Source organism: Heloderma suspectum, chromosome 11, assembly GCF_057233095.1.
Source record: "Heloderma suspectum isolate Gila_16-S chromosome 11, 16-S_ref, whole genome shotgun sequence".
Lineage (NCBI taxonomy): Eukaryota > Metazoa > Chordata > Lepidosauria > Squamata > Helodermatidae > Heloderma > Heloderma suspectum.
Window position 1 is genome coordinate 3,148,576 of NC_139468.1, and position 24,910 is coordinate 3,173,485.

Genomic DNA, 24,910 nt, shown 5'->3' on the forward strand with positions numbered 1-24,910 from the left:
TCTTCTCGTTCTATACAGAATGCAATAATTTTTCAGTAAAGAAATATAGAACACACTTTCTTATTTCGGTAGGTTTGCTTTCCTTTCATCTTTTGAAGAAAATAATTTAGTGAGCTAACACAATTTGAGTCCCCATTCAAGCATGTGTAGGAAAATACAGTCTGTGTGTGTGTGTGTGTGTGTATGTACATACATACATACATGTAACATTTCCCTGAGTTTGTTGGGTTGATACATCTCCCATCCACCTTTTTAAAGTCTTCCTGGTGTCACTGCTGAACCATGCCAGGTGTCGGATGCTGATGACCGGCCGGCATGTGGACGTGCTGCTGGGGCGCATGATGACTGTGCAGAGTGCACTCAAGTGTGTGATCAGAGTTTGTTTTTCTTCCCAGCTCACTTACAGCATCGTTGCGCTCTGCAACCATTTATCTCGGTCGTTAGTGAGAAAGGTCCGCCTAATGCAAGAGGAAAGTTTGGTAAGTACATTGAACCAAAGGGAGTAGCAACTCAGTGACTGGGTTCACACAACACAATAAGCCAGAGTTTGGGCTGAGTGTGGGTTGTTGTTGAATCATGGGTTGCTGTGTTGTATGAACCCTGCTGCACTAACACTCCATTTGTTAACCATGAACAACCCACAGTTCAGGGCTTTGTCTGTGGGTTGTGGGTAACAAACCATGGTTTCTTAGTGCAGCTGGGTTCACACAACACAACAACCCACGATTCAGTGAAAATCCATGGTTCAGCGACAACCCATGGTTCAACCCATTCTCATCCCATACTCTAGCTTGTCGTGTTGTGTGAACCAGGTTGATGTGTCCAGTACTTTGCTCTAGAGCATGAACGGCCTTAACAAATTTCCTTGCTGTCCTTTTCCTCATCATGCATATATTATTTGTGATAACCAGGGAGTTGCAGACATGTGACTAGACCAGCCTCCCCCAAACCCAGTGCTTTCCAGATGTTTTGGACTACAACTCCCAGCACAGCCCCACCAGCATGGCTGGCTGGGGCATGCTAGGAGCTGTAGTCCAATGCTTCTGGAGGGCACTAGTTTTGGGTGAGGCTGGTTTAGTTTTTATAAGCTGGCAGTGGGGGAAGGTCAGCCACCAAAATCATGAATGTGGATGCATTTGACGTAATCCTGACTTGGGTTTGTTTTCAGTGGGTTCTGCTCAGATATTTTCCACACATTGCATATGACAGCCTCCCCACCCAGGTGTCCTGCAAGTGTATTGGACTATAGCTCCCAGCGTACCTGCTGGGAGTTATAGCCTAACACTTCTGGAGGCCACCTAGTTGGATAAAGCTGGCATAAAAATGCAAGAAGAGTCCTGCTGGCAATTAGAAGGACCATTCCATCCATCCTCCTCCTTCCCACATTGGCCAACCTCTTCCTAAGCCCGGGGACATCAATGCTGCACAGATGTTCCAGAGTGGGGGATGGGGGGAGTGGAAGTTGCACTGGTCCAGAAGTGTGTCTCACGCTCGAGGAGGCAGGGTGTACGAAAGAGGGGGGAGGGGGAAGTGTGCAGATGCAGGGCATCTTGTCTGAAATGTCACGCAGGCCTCTTTGTTCCAGCGCAACTGCGAAAGTGACCACGAGGAAGGCCTTCCCAGCCAGCTAACTGCACCTAATCATCTCTTGAGGAGGAGAAGCAGCATCTCTTAACTGGGCTTCTACCAGGCAGAAATGGGCGTCAGACTGAAGTATCCAAGGCCTCAGAGCATAGCTCTCGACCCATCGACCCCTGTGCCTCAGGGGCGATTTTCTTTAACCAAAGTAATCAAAGCATAAACCAAGCACCTCACGTAGGGAGAGAGTCAGGAGACAAGAAGAAGCCACCACACAAGCCTTTTTACTCTGCCAGGGAATCTTCACGCATGAAGAAAAACAGGGGGCTGTGGGATACCAGGCTTCCATTCTGAGAAATCAGGATTTTACTGTCACACCTTTAAGATCGTGTGCAGCGATATGCAGCAACCTGCTTCGGGAGTGGCAAGGTTGCAGACTGATTGCTAATCGCAGCAACGATGGGACTAATTTGCGGTACGTGGAACAGCAGCCGACTGTCAGCCACGTTCCAGTTTTTCATCGATGAGGCATCATCAGGAGAGGCATCATCCTCTCCTGGATCTCTGGAAAAACTGTACTAACCTATTGCAAGAATCCATGGCTGGCTGATCTGCTTTGGATTGGCACGGGCTTCTTTCTGGATGGTCAGATCAAGCACACACAGGCTGCAACCCTATACCCATTTACCTGGGAGTAAGTCAGTCGGACTTTGCTCTGAGTGGGCATATAGAGGATTGCACTTTTATTAGGGAGTAAGCAAGCCTCGTGGCGCTCAGTGCGGGCTACTTTTGAGCAACCACCATGCTTAGGCCTGTGCTGTAAATCAAGTTTCCAACCTTTATTTCATTCTGATACTGAGCGCCATCTACCATGAGCTTCTCCTGCATGAGCCCCAATGGGAGAGGTGCCTATATTCTCAAAATCAGCCTTCCCCAACCTCATGCCTTCCAGAAGCTTTGGACTACACCTCCCATCAGCCCCAGACATGGTGGATGATAGGGTTGTAGTCCAGCACATCTGGAGTGCACCAGGCTGGGAGAATCTTCTCAAAATCTGTTTTTGCAATACCTTTTTATTTTATTTTCAGTTTATTATTTCCACCCACATAGGCCTGGAGCCAAGCCAGAGTGCCTCCACTGCTTACTCGCCTTTTTATATAGGACTAAAAATAAAATGGGTCCAATTTCAGTTATTTCACTCCTAGTGAGTGGTAAGCCATATGGAACGTTTCCATCAACATATTCAATATAATTTGGAAAAGTACTATACTGTTACATTAATTATATTAGGTTAAAACTGTTATGCTCTGCTTTGATACTTCTTGGCAGTTTTTTTTCCTTTCCCATATTTTAATGTATTTACCTTCTCATTTGCCCAATGTGGGTGTATCTCTACCCACCCCCAACCCCAAGTGGACAGTGTTTTGCTTATACGTTTATATTTTGGGGATTACTGTTAGTAGTGGTACTTTTTTCTCCTTGTGCACTGCACATATCTGCAACATATATTTGTTGGGAATTCCTCTAATTTCAAACTCCAAAGAGATTAAACACACACACACACACATCCAACACCAACAAATGAATGTCTGAGGGCTAATTCTCACCTTAGTTTTTTAGGTAGCAGATTTGCCAGGAGGTAAGAGACCTGAAATCTGCAACATCCCAGGGAAAACTACAGTATATGTTAAATCTCAACTCTCACTAGCCTTGGGGGTACATCCAGAAGAAATGCTAATGCCATCTGATTAATAGTATGTGACAGTGCAATCCTATACATGTCTACTCAGAAATAAGACCCAGTCTTTCAGCAGGGCTTGCTCCTAGGTAAGTGTCTATAGCATTACAACCCAACTCATCCAAAAGTGTATTTCTTCTCTGCTTTTCTATGCTGAGGTCGTCATTCCTTCTGGGCTAGAACCACTTTTTCTTTTTCTTTTTTTACTCCATGATCCTCAAGTTGCAACACTGTGTCCTCCCCAATAGCCCCACTACCTATTTTTCTGTCTATGTGGGCTATTACCTGTTGTGTATCAAATATATCCCTAATTCTGCAGAGCATTCTTCAAAATAAAAGCGTTACATATTTGCTTTTGTAATAAGTCCAGCCATTTTATTGGGATAATGAGTCTAACACTTCTAAGCACTATATAGTATTTGGGAATTAGACTTGTATGACACATGGAAAAATATACAGAAAGTTTTTTTTTTTAAGTACTGTAGTTTGTAGGTGTTAGAGAAAACACTGGGAATTCTGCATCTTGTCAGTCACCCGAGTCCAAGGAAGCCTGCTGAAGCTGCTTTTTTTCTCCAGTTAACGTAAAGCCATTGTACTGACTTGGATCTGCAAAAACACTTAAAGGAGGATATCGAACACAGGAAGGAAAGTTCAGGGATTGCGATGATCAGTGAAGGAAGGAAGTTCATTCGGACATGCAGAGCATGTTACAGGAAAGGGGAAGCGATGCGCACGCTATGACATTAGACTTGGCCCTGATCCCCTGCATCGGTGAGCGAGTGAGTTTAACACGCATGGCATCGCAAGAGATAAATTATACAGGAGGTCATTCTGCAGCTGCTTAAACCAAATCGATGTGATCTGCATTGCAAAGGAGATTTGTTCACTGCAGTGCTGGGAAATGTTTGAACTGCTTCCAGGGTGAGGAGCACATTCTCCCGACTTTGATCTCTGGCTCAGCTTGGACAGTGAACAGAGTGGAAGGTTTTGACTGACTCATTGCAAAAAGCTTTTTTTTTTCATTTCAGATGTCACCCCTGGTTTAAAATCTGCTTGTTGCTTCCTCTGCTTCAAAGGAAGCCATCTCTGTAGCATTTCAGAGAATGTATCCATCTTGACCAGGGGTCCCCAATATTTTTGGGATGGTGGGCAGATTTGGAATTTTGAGTGAGGATCTTGAGTGCTCTCACAAAATGATATCATGGGGTGGCTTGTCCATTCATAAAATGGCTACCCTAGTGGGCATGGCCCATTTCCCAGAAGGCTAACTGGTGAAACTAAAAGAAAAAACTTGCCCAAGAACCTAATTACAAGGTCAATATGGAGTCTAAGCTCCCAAACACAAAACCACTCTTTTGAATCCAAATAAAGGTGCCTATGGCAAACCTAGACAGCATAGTAAGAAGCAGAGACATCACCTTGCCAACAAAAGTCCGTCTAACCAAAGCTATGGTTTTCCCAGTAGTAATGTATGGCTGTGAGAGCTGGACTATAAGGAAGGCTGAGCGCCGAAGAATTGATGCTTTCGAACTGTGGTGCTGGAGAAGACTCTTACGAGTCCCCTGGACTGCAAGGAGGTCCAATCAGTCCATCCTAAAGGAAATCGACCCTGACTGCTCATTGGAAGGACAGAGACTGAAGCTGAAGCTCCAATATTTTGGCCACCTAATGCGAAGAGAAAACTCTGGAAAAGACCCTGATGCTGGGAAAGACTGAAGGCAAAAGGAGAAGGGGACGGCAGAGGATGAGATGGCTGGATAGCATCACCGATGCAATGAATATGAACTTGAGCACAGTCCGGGAGAGAGTGCAGGACAGGAAGGCCTGGCGTGCTGTGGTCCATGGGGTCACGAAGAGTCAGACACGACTTAATGACTGAACAACAACAAAGGTGCTGGAGCTCAGCACATCACTTTGCAGCATACCAGCCTCCCAGATTTTTTTTAAATCTTAAGAAATAAAATAAGAATCGGGAGGGCACCCCAGATCTTGTCTGATACTGTTGCCTCTTGATTTGCTGTGCCCCCCCCAGACTTCAGGCAGAGAGAGGTTTTTTTCCCATTACCTGATACTGCATCCTCTTTAAACTGGGGGTGCTGGGGGCTTCCAGATGACCCTTTTATTGTACAATTGCCCTGCCTCATTCACAGAATTTTACAAGGGTTCATTTTCTACTTGTAACCCTTCTGTGTTTTCTGACCGCTCCTTCCAGCTTTTTACTTTCCAGGAAAGTCTCTGTAAAGGAGGAAAAGACAGACTAGGTGCCCAGCACCTCTGGACTTGTAGTGCCCGGGGCTTCCTGCTGAGGATTGAACTGGGCCCTTCTTCCTGCAGAGTAGGTGCTCCACCACTGACCTGCGCTGGCTATGGCTCTAGGCCTGAAGTGTTGACCCTCTTTCACCCAAAGGCAGAATTCCATTTAGGAGAAGCTTTTGGGAGGCGCGTTCCGGTTGTGGGTGGGATCAAAGGGGTTGGGGCCAAAAACAATAAACACCAACAGCGTAAATCTCTTAGTGCCAATAACTGCGCCTTGGGGGGGCATTTCAACGTGTCAGAAGGGGGGGAACTGCACAGAAGTGCAGAAATGGCCAGATGGTTGGGGGAAAGGTGGGGGTGTCCATCTTGGGAACCTTGGAGGGTGGATTTGGGCCCCAGGCCTGAGGTCTCCCCACCCCTGGTCTAGGCTGGCATCTTTAATACCGCTGTCTTCTCATTCTGAGTGCGAAAAAGGCGAGAGAATGGCAACTATCCCCAGGCCCTTTGCCACCCTGAAGTGGTGCGCTTCAGTCAGGGTTTATGCTGCTGGGAGCTTCGGACCTCGCAGTGGAAAAGCCGCCACGCATTTCAACAAGTGCGTTAGAGCTGGGGAAAGGTGAGAGCGGTGGAGGAAGCGGCAGGACCAGCAAGGATGTGTTGTGCTGCAGGTGGTGGACCCCGGGGGGGCGGGTGTTTGAGAAGGAAGTGTGTGGTCCTGCCCATGCAAAGTGAATTGCCTGGAGAAGGCCGGGGGTGGAGAGTCACAGTAAATGGCCTGGAGGTTCTGAGGATATGGAGAAGAAGGGATTGTGCCTGGTGAGGACTCCGGACCAAGGAAAGGGGGCTTCACGCATCTGCTTCATCCAAACCTGTCAATTCACACATTAAGAAACACAGCTCTGCCTTTGCCCTCTGGCCAACCCTTTGCCTAATTTTGGGCGGGTAGTCATGACCACTAGGTTAGGGAGCTTTAAAGGGGGATTAGAATAATTCATGGAGGAGAAGAGGCTTAGTAATGGCTACTAGTCATGATGGCCATGCAGAACTTCTAGGTTTAGAGGCAGGCTATCCCTGAATATCTGTTGCTCAAGGGTCAACTAATGTGGAGTGCTTGTCCTGCTTGTGGTTTCGTTGGGAGCCTCTAGCTGGCCATGGCTGGAAACAGGGTACTGGGTTTTCAAGTCTGATCCATACGTTCTTACCTTTTCAAGGAAGAAGCAGTGTTTTGTGCCAAATGCCACCGTCGGTTCTACTTAGCATTCACTTCCATAGTACAGTGAGAATTTGAAATTCCGCAGAATTACAAAGATTATCTGTCACACCCATGGTGTTTCTCCCCAAATGCTCTTGAGATCGGTGGCTTGGCTTCTCTCTCGCACTGTGGGTTCTTGTGCTTGCTTTTTTGCAGCTGGACAGCTCCCTCTGCCATCGCGCATCTTGGTAGCCGAAGGAAGCGGGCATCGGCTTGGCTGCTGCTCTCCGCAGGAAGGGAGCAAGCTGCTCTCTCCATCCGCTCTCGGCAACTGGACAGCAACTTTGCCGCTGGCACGTCACCCACTGCTTTGGTCAGCTCTTTGAAAGCTGTTCCTGTCGCTGGGCTAATCTCAGTGTGCCTGGCAGGATGGCGTTTTCGGGCCGACCAGGGCAGGGGGAAGAATGGGCACATCGGACCACTTGGTGCAAACAAGCAGTTTAATAACATCGGGGGGGGGGGGTCAAAAGGATGGCCAACCAACGGCCATTGACTTTGTCACTCAAACTGGAAATGGAAATCACTTATCGTACATCTCACCAGTTATTGATCTCTCCCCACTCCATACTTGCCCTTTATATCTCCTTTCTGTGTACCTCTCTACCTCTTCTCTCTGTCTCTGTCTCTGGGATTTATAACAGCCTGTCATCCTGGGAAGCAACTGCGGAGCAAGCCCAGGAAACTTGAGAACTGGGGCTTAGTTCATGAGCTTATTCTTTCCCACCATTCCCTCCGTTCTTCAAGGGGTCCCTTTCATTGGAGAGGGGTGAACCTTTCGTAGTAGAAGCCAAGATGGAACACCTGCTTTGCCTGCAGAAGATCTGCGGTATCTCCAAGTAGGGCTGGGAAAGAGCCCTGCCTGAAACCCTGGAGAGCTGCTCCCACCCAGTCAATGTTGAGAATATTGGGCTAGATGGACCAGTGGGCTGACGTCACTGTCAGACATCTCCCTATGCTGCTATGTTTATGGTAACTATTCTCCTACTAAATATGTCCAGGGATGCACCGTGGGGCAAAAAATCCGGACTTCACATTTATGCTGATGGGGTCTGTGCTGGCAGTGACTGGCAAGGGAAGGGATCTTGGGAGAGTGGTGGATACCTTGAGGAAAACACCCAGTGTGTGGTCGGGGTGAAAAAGGCAAATTCCATGATGGGGATCATTAGGAAAGGAACTGACGATAAAACTGCCAATATCAAAATGCCTTGATACAAATCTATGGTGTGACCATACTTGGAATACTATGTACAGTTCTGGTCACCGCACCTCAAAAAGAATATTGTAGAAAGGTACAGAAAAGGGCAACGTAAGTGGTTAAGGGGGTGGAGCGATTCCTCTTTGAGGAAAGGTTACGCTAGAGGCCTTTTAGTTTAGGCAAAAGGCAAGTAAGGGGGAATTTGAGAGAGGTGTATAAAATTATGCATGGTGTGGGGAAAATGGATAGGGAGCCTCTCTCATAATAGCATAATGAGGAGTCATCCCATTAAGTACTGTTGCACTCATGTCCTACTGGGGGCTTCCCACCAGTGTCTAGTTGGTCACTGTGGGAGCAAAATGCTTGACCAGATAATGCCTGCTCTGATCCAGCGTGGCCCTTCTGTTCTCATGACCAGTAGCCCTGGCAAATGGGGAATATGGGATGGTGGGGGAACAAGGGATGGTAAGATTTTCTGGGAGTTCCCTATGGGTGCTGCCATCTTTGCACCTTGTTCTTAAAAATTCTTTGTCATTCAGACCATCGTGGCCACATTCTCATTACAAATCTGAAGTCCTCTGGCCATTGCCTTGTATGTTCCCTAAATTTGTTGTTCAGTCGTTGAGTTGTGTCTGACTCTTTTGTGACCCCATAGACCGTAGCACGCCAGGCCTTCCTGTCCTGCACTCTCTCCCGGAGTGTGCTCAGGTTCATATTCATTGCATCGGTGATGCTATCTAGCCGTCTCATCCTCTGTCGCCCCCTTCTCCTTTTGCCTTCAGTCTTTCCCAGCATCAGGGTCTTTTCCAGAGAGTTTTCTCTTCGCATTAGGTGGCCAAAATATTTGAGCTTCAGTCTCTGTCCTTCCAATGAGCACTCAGGGTTGATTTCCTTTAGGATGGACTGATTTGACCTCCTTGCAGTCCAGGGGACTCATAGGAGTCTTCTCCAGCACCACCGTTCGAAAGCATCGATTCTTCGGCGCTCAGCCTTCCTTATAGTCCAGCTCTCACAGCCATACGTTGCTACTGGGAAAACCATAGCTTTGATTATGCGGACCTTTGTCGGCAAGGTGATGTCTCTGCTTCTTACTATCCTGTCTAGGTGTGCCATAGCTTTCCTCCCAAGGAGCAAGCGTCTTTTAATTTCATGGCTACAGATACCCTAGGGTAATACTTTGTGCTGGATTTCTTAGGATTTTAGTCTGAGACCCTTAAAGCACGACCTCCCGTTTTTGCTTGATGCTGATGCGACCATGAGGCTCTTGGTTTAATACAGCCTCTCTTCCCAAGTGGCTTTTCCACGTGAGTCAGTCCACGTCATTTTGCATGAGCTGCAACAGTAAGCCATTCCGAAGCAGCCCCATACCCAGGCCTGGGCTGGAGGAGCCAAAGGCTACGTATCAATCATGACAGAGAGAAATGTCGTCATAGTGGGTCACCTTTGCCGCCCCACTCTGCCTCGTGGTTCTCCAAGGTTTGGGAGGAAGCTGAACAGGACAGTCTAAGCATGTATGAGCTTCTTCCAGATTTTTGATGTATGCCAATCTCATGTAACCAGACATTTCACATTACTTGTACATGTCTCTTTGAAGTGCAATTTGGAACACTCTCATTAAAAAAAACTTCCAGGGGGATATGTTAGTCTGATGCAGCAAAAACAAGGGGGAGTCCCATGGCACTTTAAAAACTAACAAATCTATTATGGCATAAGCTTCCATGAGCTAGAGTTTAAGACTCTGCACTGTGCAGCTAGTTCTCATGGTTACAAGGGCAAATGCTGTGGTATGTTTGTTTGCCCTCAGTGCCTTATGGAAATTATTACTTGCGGGTTTTGTTGATGTGCAAAGGCCTGGCCTCACAGGGTTGTTGTTGTGAGGATAAAATGGAGAGGAGGATAATGTAAGCCGCCTTGGGTTCCTTGCAAGAGGAATTTCCACGTGAGCCAGTGTAGTGTAGTGGTGAGAGTGACGGACTGGGAGCAGGGAGATCCGGGTTCTAGTCCCCACTTGGCCATGGAAGCTCACTGGGTGACTTTGGGCCAGTCACAGACTCTCAGCCCAACCTACCTCACAGGGTTGTTGTTGTGAGGATACAACGGTGAGGAGGAGGATAATGTAAGCCGCCTTGAGTTCCTTGCGAGAGGGAGAAAGGCGGGGTATAAATGCAATAAATAAATAAATAAATAAATAAAGGCGGGATATAAATGCAATAATAAATAAATGTCACAGGTGTCCTCTTTTATACATCTCCCTTCAAATATTTGGCAGAGGAAAGTGCCCCATCTTATGTTGAAATAAATGAGCAAGGAGTTCATAATATGGTAACAAATATGGAGGCTCCACTGGCATATCCTACCAAAGACTTGAAATACTCAGTGTAAGAATGCAGATTTTATATCTAGATTTCATAAATGTGTACATTGCTGTTGTCAAACATCTCACCCACTTACAATGATAATATTTCCAAATCTTCAAATGTAAAACGCACACCTGCAAATGTGTAGGAGACTGGGCCAAAAGGGTGCAGGCAACCTCAAACTAGAGTGGATTACACTGGGCAGAGCATTACTCTTGGCTGCAGTCCCATCACCCTGAGGGCAGTCAGCCTCAACTTGCCAGCTGTGAAATGGGTATGAAATTGAAGGGGGAGGTTGTTGAAGCAATGCAGACACTGAAGACAGAAGTGTAAAAGATTTTACAAATGAAACATATATTGTAATATATGGTGATCCTACTCCTGTTAGTAATGTAAAATAAAATGTAGGTCTCCTGTTCCTGTAATAAAACAGCGAAGGCAATGCAGGAAAAATTATTAAAACAGCATCAGTGCTATTGGGTGGGAAATGAGTGGCTCTATAGATGCTGGATTCCAACTCTCATCAGTTTCAGGCAGCAGGGCCAATAGTCAAGGATGATGGGAGGTGTAGTCGAACAACCTCTGGAAGGCCAAAGTTCCCCTGCCCTGTTTTAAGGTGCAATCCTATGCATGTTTAGACAGAAAAAGTCCTACAATTCCCAGCATTCCCCCCCAGCCATGCATGAGATTGCACCCTGACTTGATTAAAAGCTTTTCATTTATTACTCTAAATGATTCATTAGGTGGGTGACATCCTAGTTCTTCATGACATCAATGGACTAACCTCTTTATTTAAAGACTTAAAGTTATCGTTCATAACTTTGCTTCATTATGAATAATATCAATAAAAGCCTGTCCTCAAACAAAAGATTAATCAGTATTCATCTGAAGTTTATATTTACGTATTTAATCAAATATCTTTCAGTGAGGGACTGTTTGGGGCAGAACGGGATACGCCAGCCTTCCCTAACCTGGGGGTCCTCTGGTGTCATGTACTACAGCTCCCATGAGCATGCCGCCCTGGGGATGATGGGCGTTGTAGCACAAAACACCTTGAGGGGGAGGCGGGGCGCAGCCCTGCTTTCCGCTCAGCCGGGTGAGGAGGCGGGGGCCCTCGAGGCGCCGTGGGACTCCGCTCCCGCCACCCCACCCAGCGGCTGGCTGGGGCTGATGGGCGCTGGAGTCCAGCAGCATGCGGAGGGCCACAGCTCCCCCACCCAGCCCGGGAGGGCGCGCAGCCGTCGCCTCCCTCCCCTCCCCTCCCCTCCCCTCCGCGGGGGAGCCGGCTCGCTGCCCTCTGCGGGCCCCGCTGAGACAGGCAGGCGAGCCAGCGGGCAGCCGCCGCCCCCTGCAGGGGGCGCTGCAGGCCCGCTCCCGCGGCGGACGCCAGGGGGCGGCAGGCCGGCGAGCGGCGCGGCGCGGCGCGGCGCGCCTGCGACAGCGGCCGCGAGAGCCGCCGCCGGATCTCGCGAGACCGTGAGGCGAGTCCCGCGAGATCTCGCCGCCGCCGCCGCCCTCCCTCGCGCGTCGTGATGTTTCGCCCGCTCTGACAAGCCGCCGCCGCCGCCGGGAGACGAGGAGGACGAGGCTGGCCTGGCCGGGCCCGCCGCCCTCGCCCGACCGGACCCGGTAAATGGGGCCTGGCGGCGCCGCCCAGCAGCGCCCGCGCGGGGCGCGGCGGCCGGAGCGCGCGGTGCGCGCAGCGCCGGGGGCGCCGCGGCCCTTCTCGCCCCCGGGCGCCGGCGCCGCGCATGGGCGAGCGGGGAGGCCCGCGGGGCCCCGCGCGAGACCGGCCCCCTGCGCCGGGGGCGCGGAGGCTGCCCCGGGGCGCGCGGGCGGGCGCGGCGTCAGGGCAGCCGCCGGGCCGGGCCGGGCCGGGCCGGGCCGGCGCTCCCAGAACGCCAGCCGGGAGCTCCGGCAGCTGTAGCCCGACGCGGCCGGGGCGCGGGGCGCCGGGGCGCTCCTGCCGCGGGCAGCCGGCCGGCGTGGCTGCCCCGCTGGAAATCGCGACCCTCCTCGCAGGCGCGGCGGACGCCCCGGCCGCCGCGCGCGGGGCCGAGCCGCTGAGGCCGAGCCGGCGCCCCCTCCTCGGCTCCGCGCTCTCGGCGGCGAGGAGCCGCCCCGCTCCCCCCCGGGAGGTGCCGGGCGGTCGCGGGGCCGCCGCTCGCTTTGCTCTCCGGCGGCGCCCCGGCCTGGCGCGGGGCTCGTCCGAATCGGCCGCCGCGAGTGGAAACGGCAGCTGGAAGCCCTTCCACCGAAGCTCCGGCCGCGCAGATGGAGCGGCGGCCTGCTGGCCTGCGGCGTCTGCTTGAGCCGGGCGATTCGGGCGGCGATGCGTGTGGGGCGCCGGCGGGGCGGGGCGGGGCGGGGGGCGCTGGCTGGCTGGCCGGCCGTGAAGGCGTGTGTGTCGGCCCGCAAATGCCATTTTATTTTCAGTGGATGATCTGGGGCATTGTGTCACAGTGAATACAGAGCAGTATCTGCACTGCACCCATAAAAATATAATGAAATGATAGGGAGGGATCTACTGTTGAACAGCATCCTGAGGTGGCCCGTTAGATGTTCTCTGATGGGAGCCATGAGTACCTCTTGCATGGCTAGGAGACTGTTTAAAGGATCCAACTTTGTGGCTGTTTCCCATGGAATTGGTATACCCCATGCGTTGTGATTTTCCCATAATGTGTACAGGATTTCAGAATTGTTGGGTGCATGAAAAGGCACTGAAATATCCCTCTATTTAGTGATTGTGAGCTTGCCTCCATTGCTGAGGATCTGTCTGTTATTCCACAAAGTCACAGAGTACAGTCTGCTGGGTCTTTTAACTAGTTCCTTTTTCCTTTTCTCTTTTGGAATCCTTCGGTTCTTAGATTCACAAGAATATATATATTGTACTCTCATTTTTGACACTTTGACCTTTGTTACTTTTCATTTTTGTTACATTTGTTACTTTTCATTTTTTCCTGTAAAAATTACGCACTTACTTTGATCCAAAAACAACATTTGAGTTACCCAATCCAAAGCTGTAGCTGGCATTTTGTTGTCAAAACTGGACAGGTGTTGTTATTTACTTGTGTATTCCTATGACTGTCCACCACATTACGTCAAGCCTCTAGCAGCCTCAACTGCTTTAAATTCATTCACAAACTGTGTGCAGTACCAACTTACTCTGTATGAGAGCTTGCTGTTTTGGCTATTTGGGATTTTCAAGCCTTTTTGTAGCACAGGCTTATATCAGTTGCTCAAGATAGGAAAATAATTTCAAATACCAAGCTGCTGGTGTCAGATATTTAGGGGCTAGCATCAGAATTTTGGGCAGCTGTGTGTCCCTTCCTCCGTACCAGCATCAGATCTGTAGGTACCAGAGCAAATGAGCTCCTGGATTTTTCCTCTCCTCAGATGACCTTAGGCAGGGTTCCAACTACCTTAATGGCATAGTCTTTGTGACTTGTTTGGCGAGTTCTCATGTCCAGTTTTGGAGGAATGACTAAGGTTGTAGTCTTATGTATGCAAACTGGCAAATGTACCATTGAATTCAGTGGGACCTTGCTTCCATGCAAATATACACAGGATTTTTGTGACTCTTAGCTGAGCAGTGGATAGATTTATTGAAACTACCACCATGCACTTTTCATTTCCCTCTTTTTAGGGCACAATCCTCTGCATGGCTGGGGGATGCTGGGAGTTGTAATACCTTTTTCCATCTAAACATGCATAGGGTTGCACTTTTAGTTGCTTAAACTCTTAGAGTGCATTGTGCAGGCTTAGTCGCTGTTCCCTCTCTGCTGTCCTTCCTCTGGCAAGAAGGCCTTTGGCTTTGTAAGTGGGTCTGTTGGGTTGGGTGCTGTTTTTAATTCTTAATTTATTTCTGTGATTGTTATGTTTTTATTGTATTTTAATGAATTGTTTTATTGTTTCAATCAATTTTAATTGTGTAGGTTGCCTTGAGTGCAATTTTTCGATAGACAGATAGGGTACAAATCAAATTAACTAATGTGGCCCTTGTAGTTCCATCCTTCTGAATGTTGCTGGTTTAAGCAATCTGTGACATTGCCACTCTCCACACATGTGATTATTCCCACATTTTATCCTTATCTATAATGGCACAAGAATAAGAACTTGATTTCTATATTATTAGTCTTCTAGCTATTCATATTCTTCTAGAGGATTACGTTTTTTAAAAAGGTTTGCCAGTGAGGTACTTAATTTAGACATAGTCTGGCTGGTTAACTGTTAGCTATTATTGTAAAATACCTTGAGAAAATTATTTTATAAGGTGTTTAGTAAATTTAATAAACAATTAACATCTCTCTGACTGTTTAACCTTTCTATGTGTCCAGACAGATACTTATTCATGTGGTTGCCAGAATACCCTGTCAGCTTTTCTCTTCATGGTTGAGTGCTGTGCATGCAGTCTGTGGGCAGACTCTGGGATATTAATCTGGATTGTCTTTCATGGGCCTGAATCGTGTATACATGCCAATATTTGATATCCTATCAGTTTCGTGGGTGAACATGTGAATTGTCTCCATTCAAAATTATTGAGGTGACTTGAAATCTATATCTGTGATGGAAGTCATCACTGGATTTTGCAGTTTTTAGATGCTGAACAGGCATGTGTGAAAAGAGCCTTCCGGTCTTCAGAAAGCAGGCTACTTCTTTTCATGAGGGCTGTCAAGCACAGATCTCTTGTCAGAGTGGGGACTGCACAAAGATGGACTAGGTAAACACAGTACTGTTTGGGTGGTGGAGAAAGATGAAAGGTTTTTGTCCTTGAACCCAAAAGCTGTGGTGTTGACTGCCCAATGGAAGGGGTGCCTGAGGCCTGGGAACTGGCCAGTTACAGCTTCTCTTCCATGACTGCCTCTTGTGACTGATCCAATGTCATCAAGCCAGTTGGAATGTTTCCAGGCAACTCTAGTAAGAATGTTCCTTTCTGGAACATTGGAGGTGATGTACAATAGTATTTAAAGAGTCTACAGTGCCCACGTTTGTTTGCGCTTGTGGCACAATCTGTTGCCTGTGCTTGGTAGCTTGACATTTTGAATGCGCTTTGTATTGATTATGCAGATTAGCATTATATAAATTTAGGAGGCATCTGAGAAGCCATGTCAGCTAGGATTGGAGATTCTCATGAACTGAACTTTAGCACACTTGAGGGCTCTTAGATCCATGTACACCATTTGGATGACAAATGAATGATTCTTGTAAATGCTGTGTGAAAACTGGTTAGAGAGCCAGTGTGGTGTAGTGGCTAGAGTGTTGGACTGGGAGTCGGGAGATCCGGGTTCTAGTCCCCACTCGGCCATGGAAGCTCACTGGGTGACTTTGGGCCAGTCACAGACTCTCAGCCCCACCCACCTCACAGGGTTGTTGTTGTGAGGATAAAATGGAGAGGAGGAGGAGGATTATGTACCCCGCCTTGGGTTCCCTAAGGAGGAAAAAAGGCGGGATATAAATGAAATGAATGAATGAATATTAAAACTATAGTTAAGGTTCAGTGGCAGAATATGGCCTGGTCCGCATGTTACAATAACACAGCATTTTTTTTTAAGATCTGGGTTTTTGTGAATGTGGCAGTTAAACCATGGGTTACAACTCTGGGTTGTTTTTCCCTCAATAACCCAGATTACATAGTTTGCACATCATGATCAGCAACCCAGGGACGGAGTGCATCCCTGAGTTGTTTAGCTCAACCAGGGTACAGTGGGAGTGATTGGGCAGGAAGTACCAGCACGGTCGCTCACTTCTTCATTCACAACCCAGGATTTTTTTTTTAAATCTGGGATGATGCGATGTGCGAACCGGGCCCTTGTCTAGCATCTGTTTGTAAATGTAGCTTGTATTCCACAAGTATATGTGTTTATGGTTGCCATTGCCAATCCCCCTCCCCCAATTTGAGGCAGGTTTGGAAATTCCACAGCTCAGCATTCTGACCTGGTTGGCACGATCAGAACAGTGGGTTGTGGCGCATGCCAGGTGGGATTTGAGTATTAAACGCCCAGTCGTGGCTTGTCGTGTCATGCAGACCCAGGTGGTGAGGGTTGTGCAAGGGTTAAAAACCCTTGCATTACCCATGGACTGCTCAGAATGGCCGCCACCCATGCAGCAGCCCACCATGGCTTAAATAAGCTATGGTGGGTTGTTGGATCGTGCGAACCGACCCTCTGTCTCATTTGATTTGTGTCTTGGCTTATTCTATGTTGGCTGCTGGTTTTTCCACTTTATTTTTTGTTGAGGAAGAAGTACCTTAATAATTTTGATAACCTTGTCACTGAATGAGTGACAGCCAAGTGATTTTATTGAAATAGATGTAATCTTTATATATAAGCTGGAAGTTCAAGAAATCCTAAACAAATTTATTAAGTACATCAGTGGAAAAGCAGGGAGGTAGGGCCAGCCAAACATTCACTGTAAATTCTGGAGGGACGTATTTATGACATGACTCTGAAATTGTATTATCCGTATCTTACATGAATGAGCCAAGTTGTGCATGTATACAAGATATAAATAAAAACATCATTAAAAAAAGACAAAATGCTAAATGAGTGACAGAGCAATAAACAGACCAAGATGACACTTTCTGTTTCTTCGGTCTTTGTTAGAGGTGCGAGTGTGTGTACGCGGGCGTGGGGGGGGGGGGCACACCACTGACAACAGTTACAAATTGTGTGTTGATTTTTGTAGCACTCCTCAAAGCCTAATCCTATCTGTCTTTCATGGAGAATGTCTCTAGCAAATTTATTTTCTAACCCACCAGAGAATTGACAGACCTTTTTGTCAGCTTATCGGCATACTGGATTCTAAATTTGTGTTTGTTTTGCTGCTGCTGATAAGGGTGCTAGAGTCCAACTCTTCTGTGATGTGAGCTATTTTGAACTCTAAATAAAAATACCCAGAAAGCTACAACCAGCAGCATAAAAACAATTGGTTCCAGAATCATAAATCTTTGTAATTTTTATGTTGTTTGGTAAGATTTTGTCCAGACCCGTAAAACCTATGCCTAGTGTTTTTAGTTCTGTTTTCAGTGTGTGAAGGTCTGGCACCTCAAAACAAACAAAATACAACAACAAAAATCTGATGTCACCTGCAAATTAAAAATACTTCCTAGTGTTGTGTAGCCACTACAAGCTTTGGTTGCATGACTTCTCCAGCATGCTGAGATTGTAGCTTGGAACACTGTTGGTGAATGTATATGTTGTCTGTTCTCCAGAATATGCTAAGCACAATCCTCTGCCTATATTATAAACGTGTTAGAATATTTACAAGACCCATTTTGCACCTGGAAATTACCAATGACCTGGGCTGTTACCATGTTGCTGTTGTTCATGTGACTAGACCGAGTGGAACAGTGAAATGTCCTTGTTGTCTGGTACCTGGACTTCGTACCTACAAGGGCTGTGGTTGCACCTAAGTTTTGGTTATAGCCTTGTGCACTAGAGCATGACAAATTTAAAAATTGTATTACTGCACAGTTTAGAAGTTTCTTTTCTTTGTCAGCAGACTGCAAACCCTTCTAAGGAAAGTGTGCATTGTTCAGAAACTGATGGTGTATATCCTCGCTTCTTTAAGATACATGTTTCAAACCATTTAAATGAGATCACATCCTATGCTGATGTCACATCACATATGGAGATTTATGAGATTTGGGGTGCTTCCAGGCAAGGCCTTTATTATGCCATAACCCTATTTTCAGAATTTTACAGGGACCCAGATGATGGCATCCACTTATAACCCTCCTGTGTTTTCCCACTGCTGCTTCTGTCTTTTTTCTTACTGTGGAAAATCTGTTAAGAAGGGAAAGATAGAATAGCTGCACAATGCCTTCTGATTGTTAGCACTAGCACCACTCTGTCTGAAAGTACCCATTGTTGGGGAAGGGGTAGGAGGACAAGAAGCAACGGTGCTTGTGGTGGCAGCCACACATTCTCTGAATCATCTAGTTCTGCCCAAGTACCTGTAACTGCATTTGCTCACGTTCATCCCATGTGATATCATGTTTCATCTTTTGGTCTACTAGATTTTACTGAGAGAAGGGGAAGAGGAGATATAGGGCTGATGTTTTCACCTTTGTGTTCCCTGTATTTTCTAGTTCCACCCTGAGGCTTCTGAGGATCTTTACAAAATGCCTAGGTGATTAAGCAGTATCCAGGTTGATGAAATTATATATTGATAGCATGAAATAACACCCTGGTGACTGAAGAGTTACCCAGCCCCTGATGATGTCCAAGTCTACCAAAATAAAATAAGACTAGAGTGTATTAACTATGTCAGTATTAATTTAAATGTACCCCTCATCTCTTGTTTTATTTTTCTTTCTTCACTTATTCCACACATTTTAAAATTATTTTTTCACTCCTTTATTTTCCTGAGCTTTTTACTTGCCAAGTAATCTTCTTTCTTTAGTACGTTAATCTTTGCATAACTGAGGGCCCTTTCCAGAAAGGTTGAGTGGCTCCTATGTATGTTGGTTGCTTTATTTACTACATTTTATCCTGTCTTTCTGCTAAGGCACTGGGGTAGTTTACATTTTACGATAATGGCTTACAATCTAAGAGACATGATAGAAAAGGAAAAAGGAACAGGTAGGGACGAGGAAAGTTCAGATACCAACACTTTCTTACTGTTACATAATGAAGTTGCATAATGACCAGGTGGAACGGCCACTGATTCCAACTGAGCCCACAGAAAGCGGTCTTGCTATCTTGCTTCTTCCCCTGCTGCAGCCACATGGAATATATTGTTGTAGAAGGGTCTTAAGTATCTTGATGCAGAATTTTGGGCTGCACATATATGCAATTATCTCTTCTGTTTGGACTACCCAAAGCCATGTCTCCTCCTTCAGCCCGCTGCTAGGCCAAGCATAGTAGCAGATCTCTTTGTGGAGTGTTGAGTCTTAAGCATCTGCTCCTCAGATCACAAGGACCTTGCACTGCTGGTTCTGACTTTGAGTTTGTTAGGGGTGATGTAATCGGGATCACAAGCCTTGGAACGTCCCATACCAGATGGCAAGGAATGAAACAGGCAAGGTGATTGGGATATGCTCTGTCATGATAGATGGATTCAGTTGGACAGTATGCCTAGTTTAGACACTGTGTGGCATAAGGACTTAAGAACCCTGCTGAATCAAACCAAAGACGTATGCAGTCAGCATTCTCTTTCCAGAGTGGCCAACCAGATGCCTCTGAGAAGCCCACAAGCAGCACACACAGCCCTGGGTAGGGCTCCAGGCAGCCTGCTGTGGTTCATCTTGACTGCAGAACAGCACAGCTTCCTTGCCACCATCAAGGTTGACTTGGATTCCTGCATTAAGCATGGGGTTGGACTCGATGGCCTTGTAGGAATTGGCCCCTTCCAACCCTACTATTCTATGATTCTATGAAGGTTCACCTTGCTTCCTTTTCAGTGTTGAGAGATAATGGTGTTTGTATCACCCTTCTCTGTTTTTTTCATGCCGTTTGTTTTTAACTTCTGTAGTTCGGTAGGAAATTTTTAGCACAGTGCAGCTCAAGGTTTTATTGTAGTCTCCTTTTTTGCTGAAGTTAACTCACAATCCTAGTTTATAGCAACTAGTTGGTGCATGAGATTGTTGCAAAGAAATCTTTGCCATCTTTTAAAATTATATATTAAAAAAATAGAAATTAGATATTATATAAAATAGACAAAAGAATAAGGACAGTACTCAGTACCATGTCCAAATAATAGATGACTATACCAAGGCCAGTACTTCAGGTGTAGTATTTTCCTTCAGTTTTGTGAAATTATTAGAGATCTCTATATTTTCCTCTCCTGTGGACTGTCACCCCCACCCTCCATCACACAAAGCAGAAATGAGGTAATGAGGCTTTTCCTGGTTGAGCCTTTTGAGGACTGAATTGCAAATTTCTTACTGCGGTGTTGCTATAGCAATGTATATGTGACTGTTGTTCATCCTGCAGTAACCTTCTCATGACAAGTAGGCAGGACACACAAAAAACAGGTAAAGGAGTCTAATGTTATGCGACTGTAACATAAATGTTTTTCCAGTATTGTTATCAATTATAAATATTTTCTTCCCTCTTTGTGTGTACGTGTTGCATGTCTGTACATAGGCATGCAAATATATATAATTATACCTTTTAATGCCTTTTTTTAATACTCCAAAATAATAGTGTTGAAATACACACTGTCTGCTGTACACTGAATCTTTCCATAGAGGGAGGGAGTTACCTTGGCCCTAGAGAATGAGAAATGTGAAATAGACAGAGTAGGGTCTGCAAAGGCCACTTTAAAGTGCTCTGCTGGATCAGGCCAAAGGTCCATTTAGTCCAACATTCTCGTTCCCACAGTCGCCATCAGATGACTTTGGAAGCCCACAGGCAGGACATGAGGACAATAGCTCTCTTGCTGTGCTCCCAGCAACTGGTATTCAGATTCATGCTCGCATTGATCCTAAAGGTGGCATATAGCCATTGTGAGCGTGGGTGCTTCCAGACAAGGCTTTTATAGTGCCATCACCTTGCCGCATTCACAAGATTTTGTGGAGGGTCCGGATGCCACTGTTGTTTTCCTCCCATGTTTTCCCACTGCTTCTTCTATCTTTTTTCTTACTGCAGAAAACCCATTCAGGAAAAAAAGATGGCATTACTACACAATGCCTTCTGAGGGGCAGCATTCTATCTAGATTCACCATAGTAGCCATTGATAGCCCTTATGCTCACTTAGCACATTATGAGAGGCAATGGAGGGTTTTCAAGTATGTGTACATTTATTTAGGAATCCCAGCCCATCTCATCTTCCAGGATATGTACACATCGTTGCAAACCTGTATCTGTTTTTCACCCATGCTGCGCTTTTTCTCTCTTGTCAGTAGAAATTGGTAATAGACATTGCTCTATCAGTTTTGTATTTCTTCATTTTAAGCCTTGTCTTCTGGTTGTGGTGGGAAGATAGGAGGTGGAGTGCTATTTCCAGCAGCACTTACTTTTGCTCTCTTCCTGTCTTTTAAACAAACTTGTGATAAATGTGTAATTATTCATTGTTTTAATTTCTGCTCTTCTGTTGATTAATATTTGTGAAGATTGAAAAAGTTAGCCATTTGTTAAACTGACACTTGGTGAGCATAAACTCATAGTTGTGAACTTGTTTGTAAAAATGTTGGGGGGCAGAGCTGGAATCAAATGATTTCATATTGGTACTTAGCAGTTTCCACCTCTGTGCAGGGCTGGTGTTGGAAATGGGGTGCTAGTTCCTAAATATTTGAGGCACTAGGAAATGTGAACGATTTTTTGCGCCTTGTTTCTGGGGCTATTCAAGCTTAGGCCATCACTGCTTCATTTTATGTTATGTCTTTGTGGCTATATCTGCTTGATGCATCTCTTCCTTGGTTTTATTAATCTTTCTAAAAATGGAAGCTGCCTCGAAGCAAACTGTACATCCCCTCTCGTTATGCTTCTGTCCCGTGCTCTCTAGGCTGTTTATTTATCTCTAACCCTGAATTTCCTCAGAAATAAGTTCAGTTTGCTTCACTGAACTATGTAATTGTTTGGGGGATCTTGGCTTGAGAGCCTAACAGCACAATCCTGTGCATGTCTACTCAGATGTAAGTGTAGCCTAAAAAACAGAATTTAGAACAAGTTTGAAATGTATTTGTTGCAGTGGGAATCCAGCGTGAATGACATCGGGGCTATGAAGTACAAATGCAAAGCAGTAAAAAAAAAACCTGTGAATTCTTAATTTTCATTTAAGGGTATTAAAATACAAAGAGAATGGAGAAAGGAGTGATTAGTTGAATGGATCTTTTATTTAGCAACCATTGCACGTTGAGTTGGTTAAGCAGGGTTGGGAAAGCAGATTGCAGGAAGCAGATAGTGAGTTCAGGCAAATTATCTGTGACTAGACGCAACACCCTGCTGACTCATTGAGAGAGCAGTGTTTGTGCCTGCAGGAGGGTACATGGCCATAATTTTGGGTGTACACAAAACCAATGCTCATTCCCAACTTGAGGCAAACAAATTCTTTGTACAGTGTGGAGCTTCCTTAAATGTATTAAAATACATGGTTATACATCTGTTTGGTTTTTTTTTCTTTTCAATGTAAGTTTAAAGCATTTATTATGTGCTGTAGTAATGTTTCTTTGGGACGGATTTCGTTGCTGCCTCCTGAACAATGTTACGGACCTCCGTCCATAGTTCCTCAGGCACTCTGTCTATCAGGTCTAATCCCTGAAATCTATTCCTCACCTCCACTGTATATTCATCAGGGATATGATTTAGGTCATACCTGAACGGTTGAGTGGTTTTCCCGACGTTCTTCAATTTCAGCCGAAATTTTGCAAGAAGCAGCTCATGATCTGAGCCACAGTCAGCTCCAGGTCTTGTTTTTACTGACTGTATGTTTATGGAACTTGTAGACTAGCATAAGCAAAAAAGACAGCTTGCTGCCCTGAGGAGTTTACAATCTGAGACCTGGGCGGTATAGAAATGTAATAAATGAAATCCCTCTGGCCGTATGGGAACGTAAACACGGCGGATCTAGATAGATCTTTAGTCTCATCCAGCAAGGCTGTTCTTATTTCTTTTTCCTGTGGAACAAAATGCTAAACCCATCATGTTAGACTTCCGTGATTGTAAGGACTGCTTAATCTTATTTTAGGAAGAGCTTTATCCATGTGGTGGTACTTGTAATAAAGAAACCCTTGATTATTAGTAATTCTGACACTATGCTTGCTGCCCTTAACAATACAGTACCTAAAAAGAGCTGTGAACATGTGTTTCAGAACATTTAGGGTGGAGGGGAGGCATTACTTGTTGACTTTGAAGTATTTATGGAAGTAGTTTTGGGTAAGTCCACACTGACATACTGTCACAACTGGTGAAATCGGCAGATTTCCCTGAAAACATGGATGAGTAGGAGTCTAGCTTCAAACATCAATACAGAGAGAACAGTGCCATTTCATATGCTCTCTTTTTATTGAACTTCAAATAAGCAAAAGTTAAACAGAATATTGGGCCTGAGTCCAGTGTGTATCTTCTTAAAAACCAGCTTTTTTGTACAGGTTTCTGTAAATTGTTTTTTTTCCTTTCTTCTCCATTTCTAGGACTAATGGCAGATGAATAAGCAAATATGGCAGCCATGGTTCCACCAGTGAAGCTGAAATGGCTTGAACATCTAAACAGCTCTTGGATCACGGAAGATAGTGAATCTATTGCTACAAGGGAGGGAGTCTCAGTCTTGTACACTAAGTTAATCAGTAATAAAGAAGTAGTACCGTTGCCTCAACAGGTTCTCTGTCTTAAAGGGCCCCAGTTACCAGATTTTGAACGAGAGTCCTTATCAAGTGATGAACAGGACCACTACTTGGATGCCCTTCTTAGCAGCCAGCTGGCTCTGGCTAAGATGGTTTGCTCAGACTCTCCATTCGCTGGAGCACTTCGTAAACGTTTGCTTGTGTTACAGCGGATCTTTTATGCACTTTCTAATAAATATCATGATAAAGGCAAAGTGAAACAGCAGCAGCATTCTCCAGAAAGCAGTTCTGGCTCAACAGACATCCATTCTGTCAGTGAGCGGCCAAGGTCGAGTACAGATGCACTTATAGAAATGGGGGTGCGAACTGGACTAAGCCTGTTGTTTGCATTGCTGCGGCAAAGCTGGATGATGCCTGCTTCGGGAACTGGGCTTAGTCTTTGCAATGATGTCATTCACACTGCAATAGAGGTTGTGAGCTCTTTGCCACCTTTATCTCTAGCCAATGAAAGTAAAATCCCACCAATGGGACTAGACTGCCTGTCTCAGGTAACAACATTTCTTAAAGGAGTAACGATTCCCAACTCTGGAGCAGACACCCTTGGTCGAAGGCTAGCTTCTGAGCTGTTGCTTGGCTTGGCTGCTCAGCGTGGCTCGCTGCGATATCTCCTGGAATGGATTGAGATGGCACTAAGCGCATCGGCGGTGGTCAGCACAATGGAGAACAGCAAAACGCTGCAGACTCAAGAGGGGATGATCAGTTTTGATTGTTTCATGAATATATTAATGCAAATGAGGCGATCATTGGTATGTATTCACTATGTACATTTGAAATTATTTTCTTAATGGGCCAAGAATTCAGTGTTATTCTTGCTACAAATGTCATTGACATTAATAGAAGTTTTGCTAACTCCGTGCTTCGTAGATGGTGAATCGTATTTGCCCCCTCAGATGTGCATGAGCTATGTTTAGTGGCATTAGAACGGATCCAGAAATATTTGAAAGCGTTTGATTGTCCTTAAAGGTATACTTGAATGATTGTTTTGGCTCTAATTTCAGTCATTCTAATTTGACAGAAAAGATGAACAATGGCAACAACCGCGTGTAACCACTAGGGATTTGTAATTATTCAGTATAAATAAAGAGAGCTAGAAAAATACCATAATTCAATCATGGAGGGTTTTAAGGCTTTTAAAAATACATTACTTGCTTGAGATTTTTTCAGTGACATTTCCACCCATTAGTTCTGCCTACCTTATTTAAAGAAAGAAAATGAAAGTATACATTCTTGCTTCATTTTGTTGCAAAAA

General features: G+C 45.8%; 1 protein-coding gene across 9 annotated transcripts in view; it reads left to right on the top strand.

Annotated features, from left to right (window-relative positions):
* Positions 1-11,859: 11,859 nt before the first annotated feature.
* The window catches only part of HERC1 (HECT and RLD domain containing E3 ubiquitin protein ligase family member 1), a 113,735-nt gene continuing 100,684 nt past the window's right edge, over positions 11,860-24,910 (top strand). For 8 of the 9 annotated variants that reach the window (XM_084816648.1, XM_084816654.1, XM_084816653.1 and 5 more), the window contains exons 1-2: positions 11,860-12,005; positions 23,452-24,407. In XM_084816648.1, the coding sequence (XP_084672774.1) occupies positions 23,478-24,407 (930 nt within the window). In that variant the 5' untranslated portion in view covers positions 11,860-12,005; positions 23,452-23,477. Of the gene's footprint in view, positions 12,006-21,392; positions 21,469-23,451; positions 24,408-24,910 lie in introns of those variants that run through there. The other variant, XM_084816649.1, reaches the window with a different exon arrangement.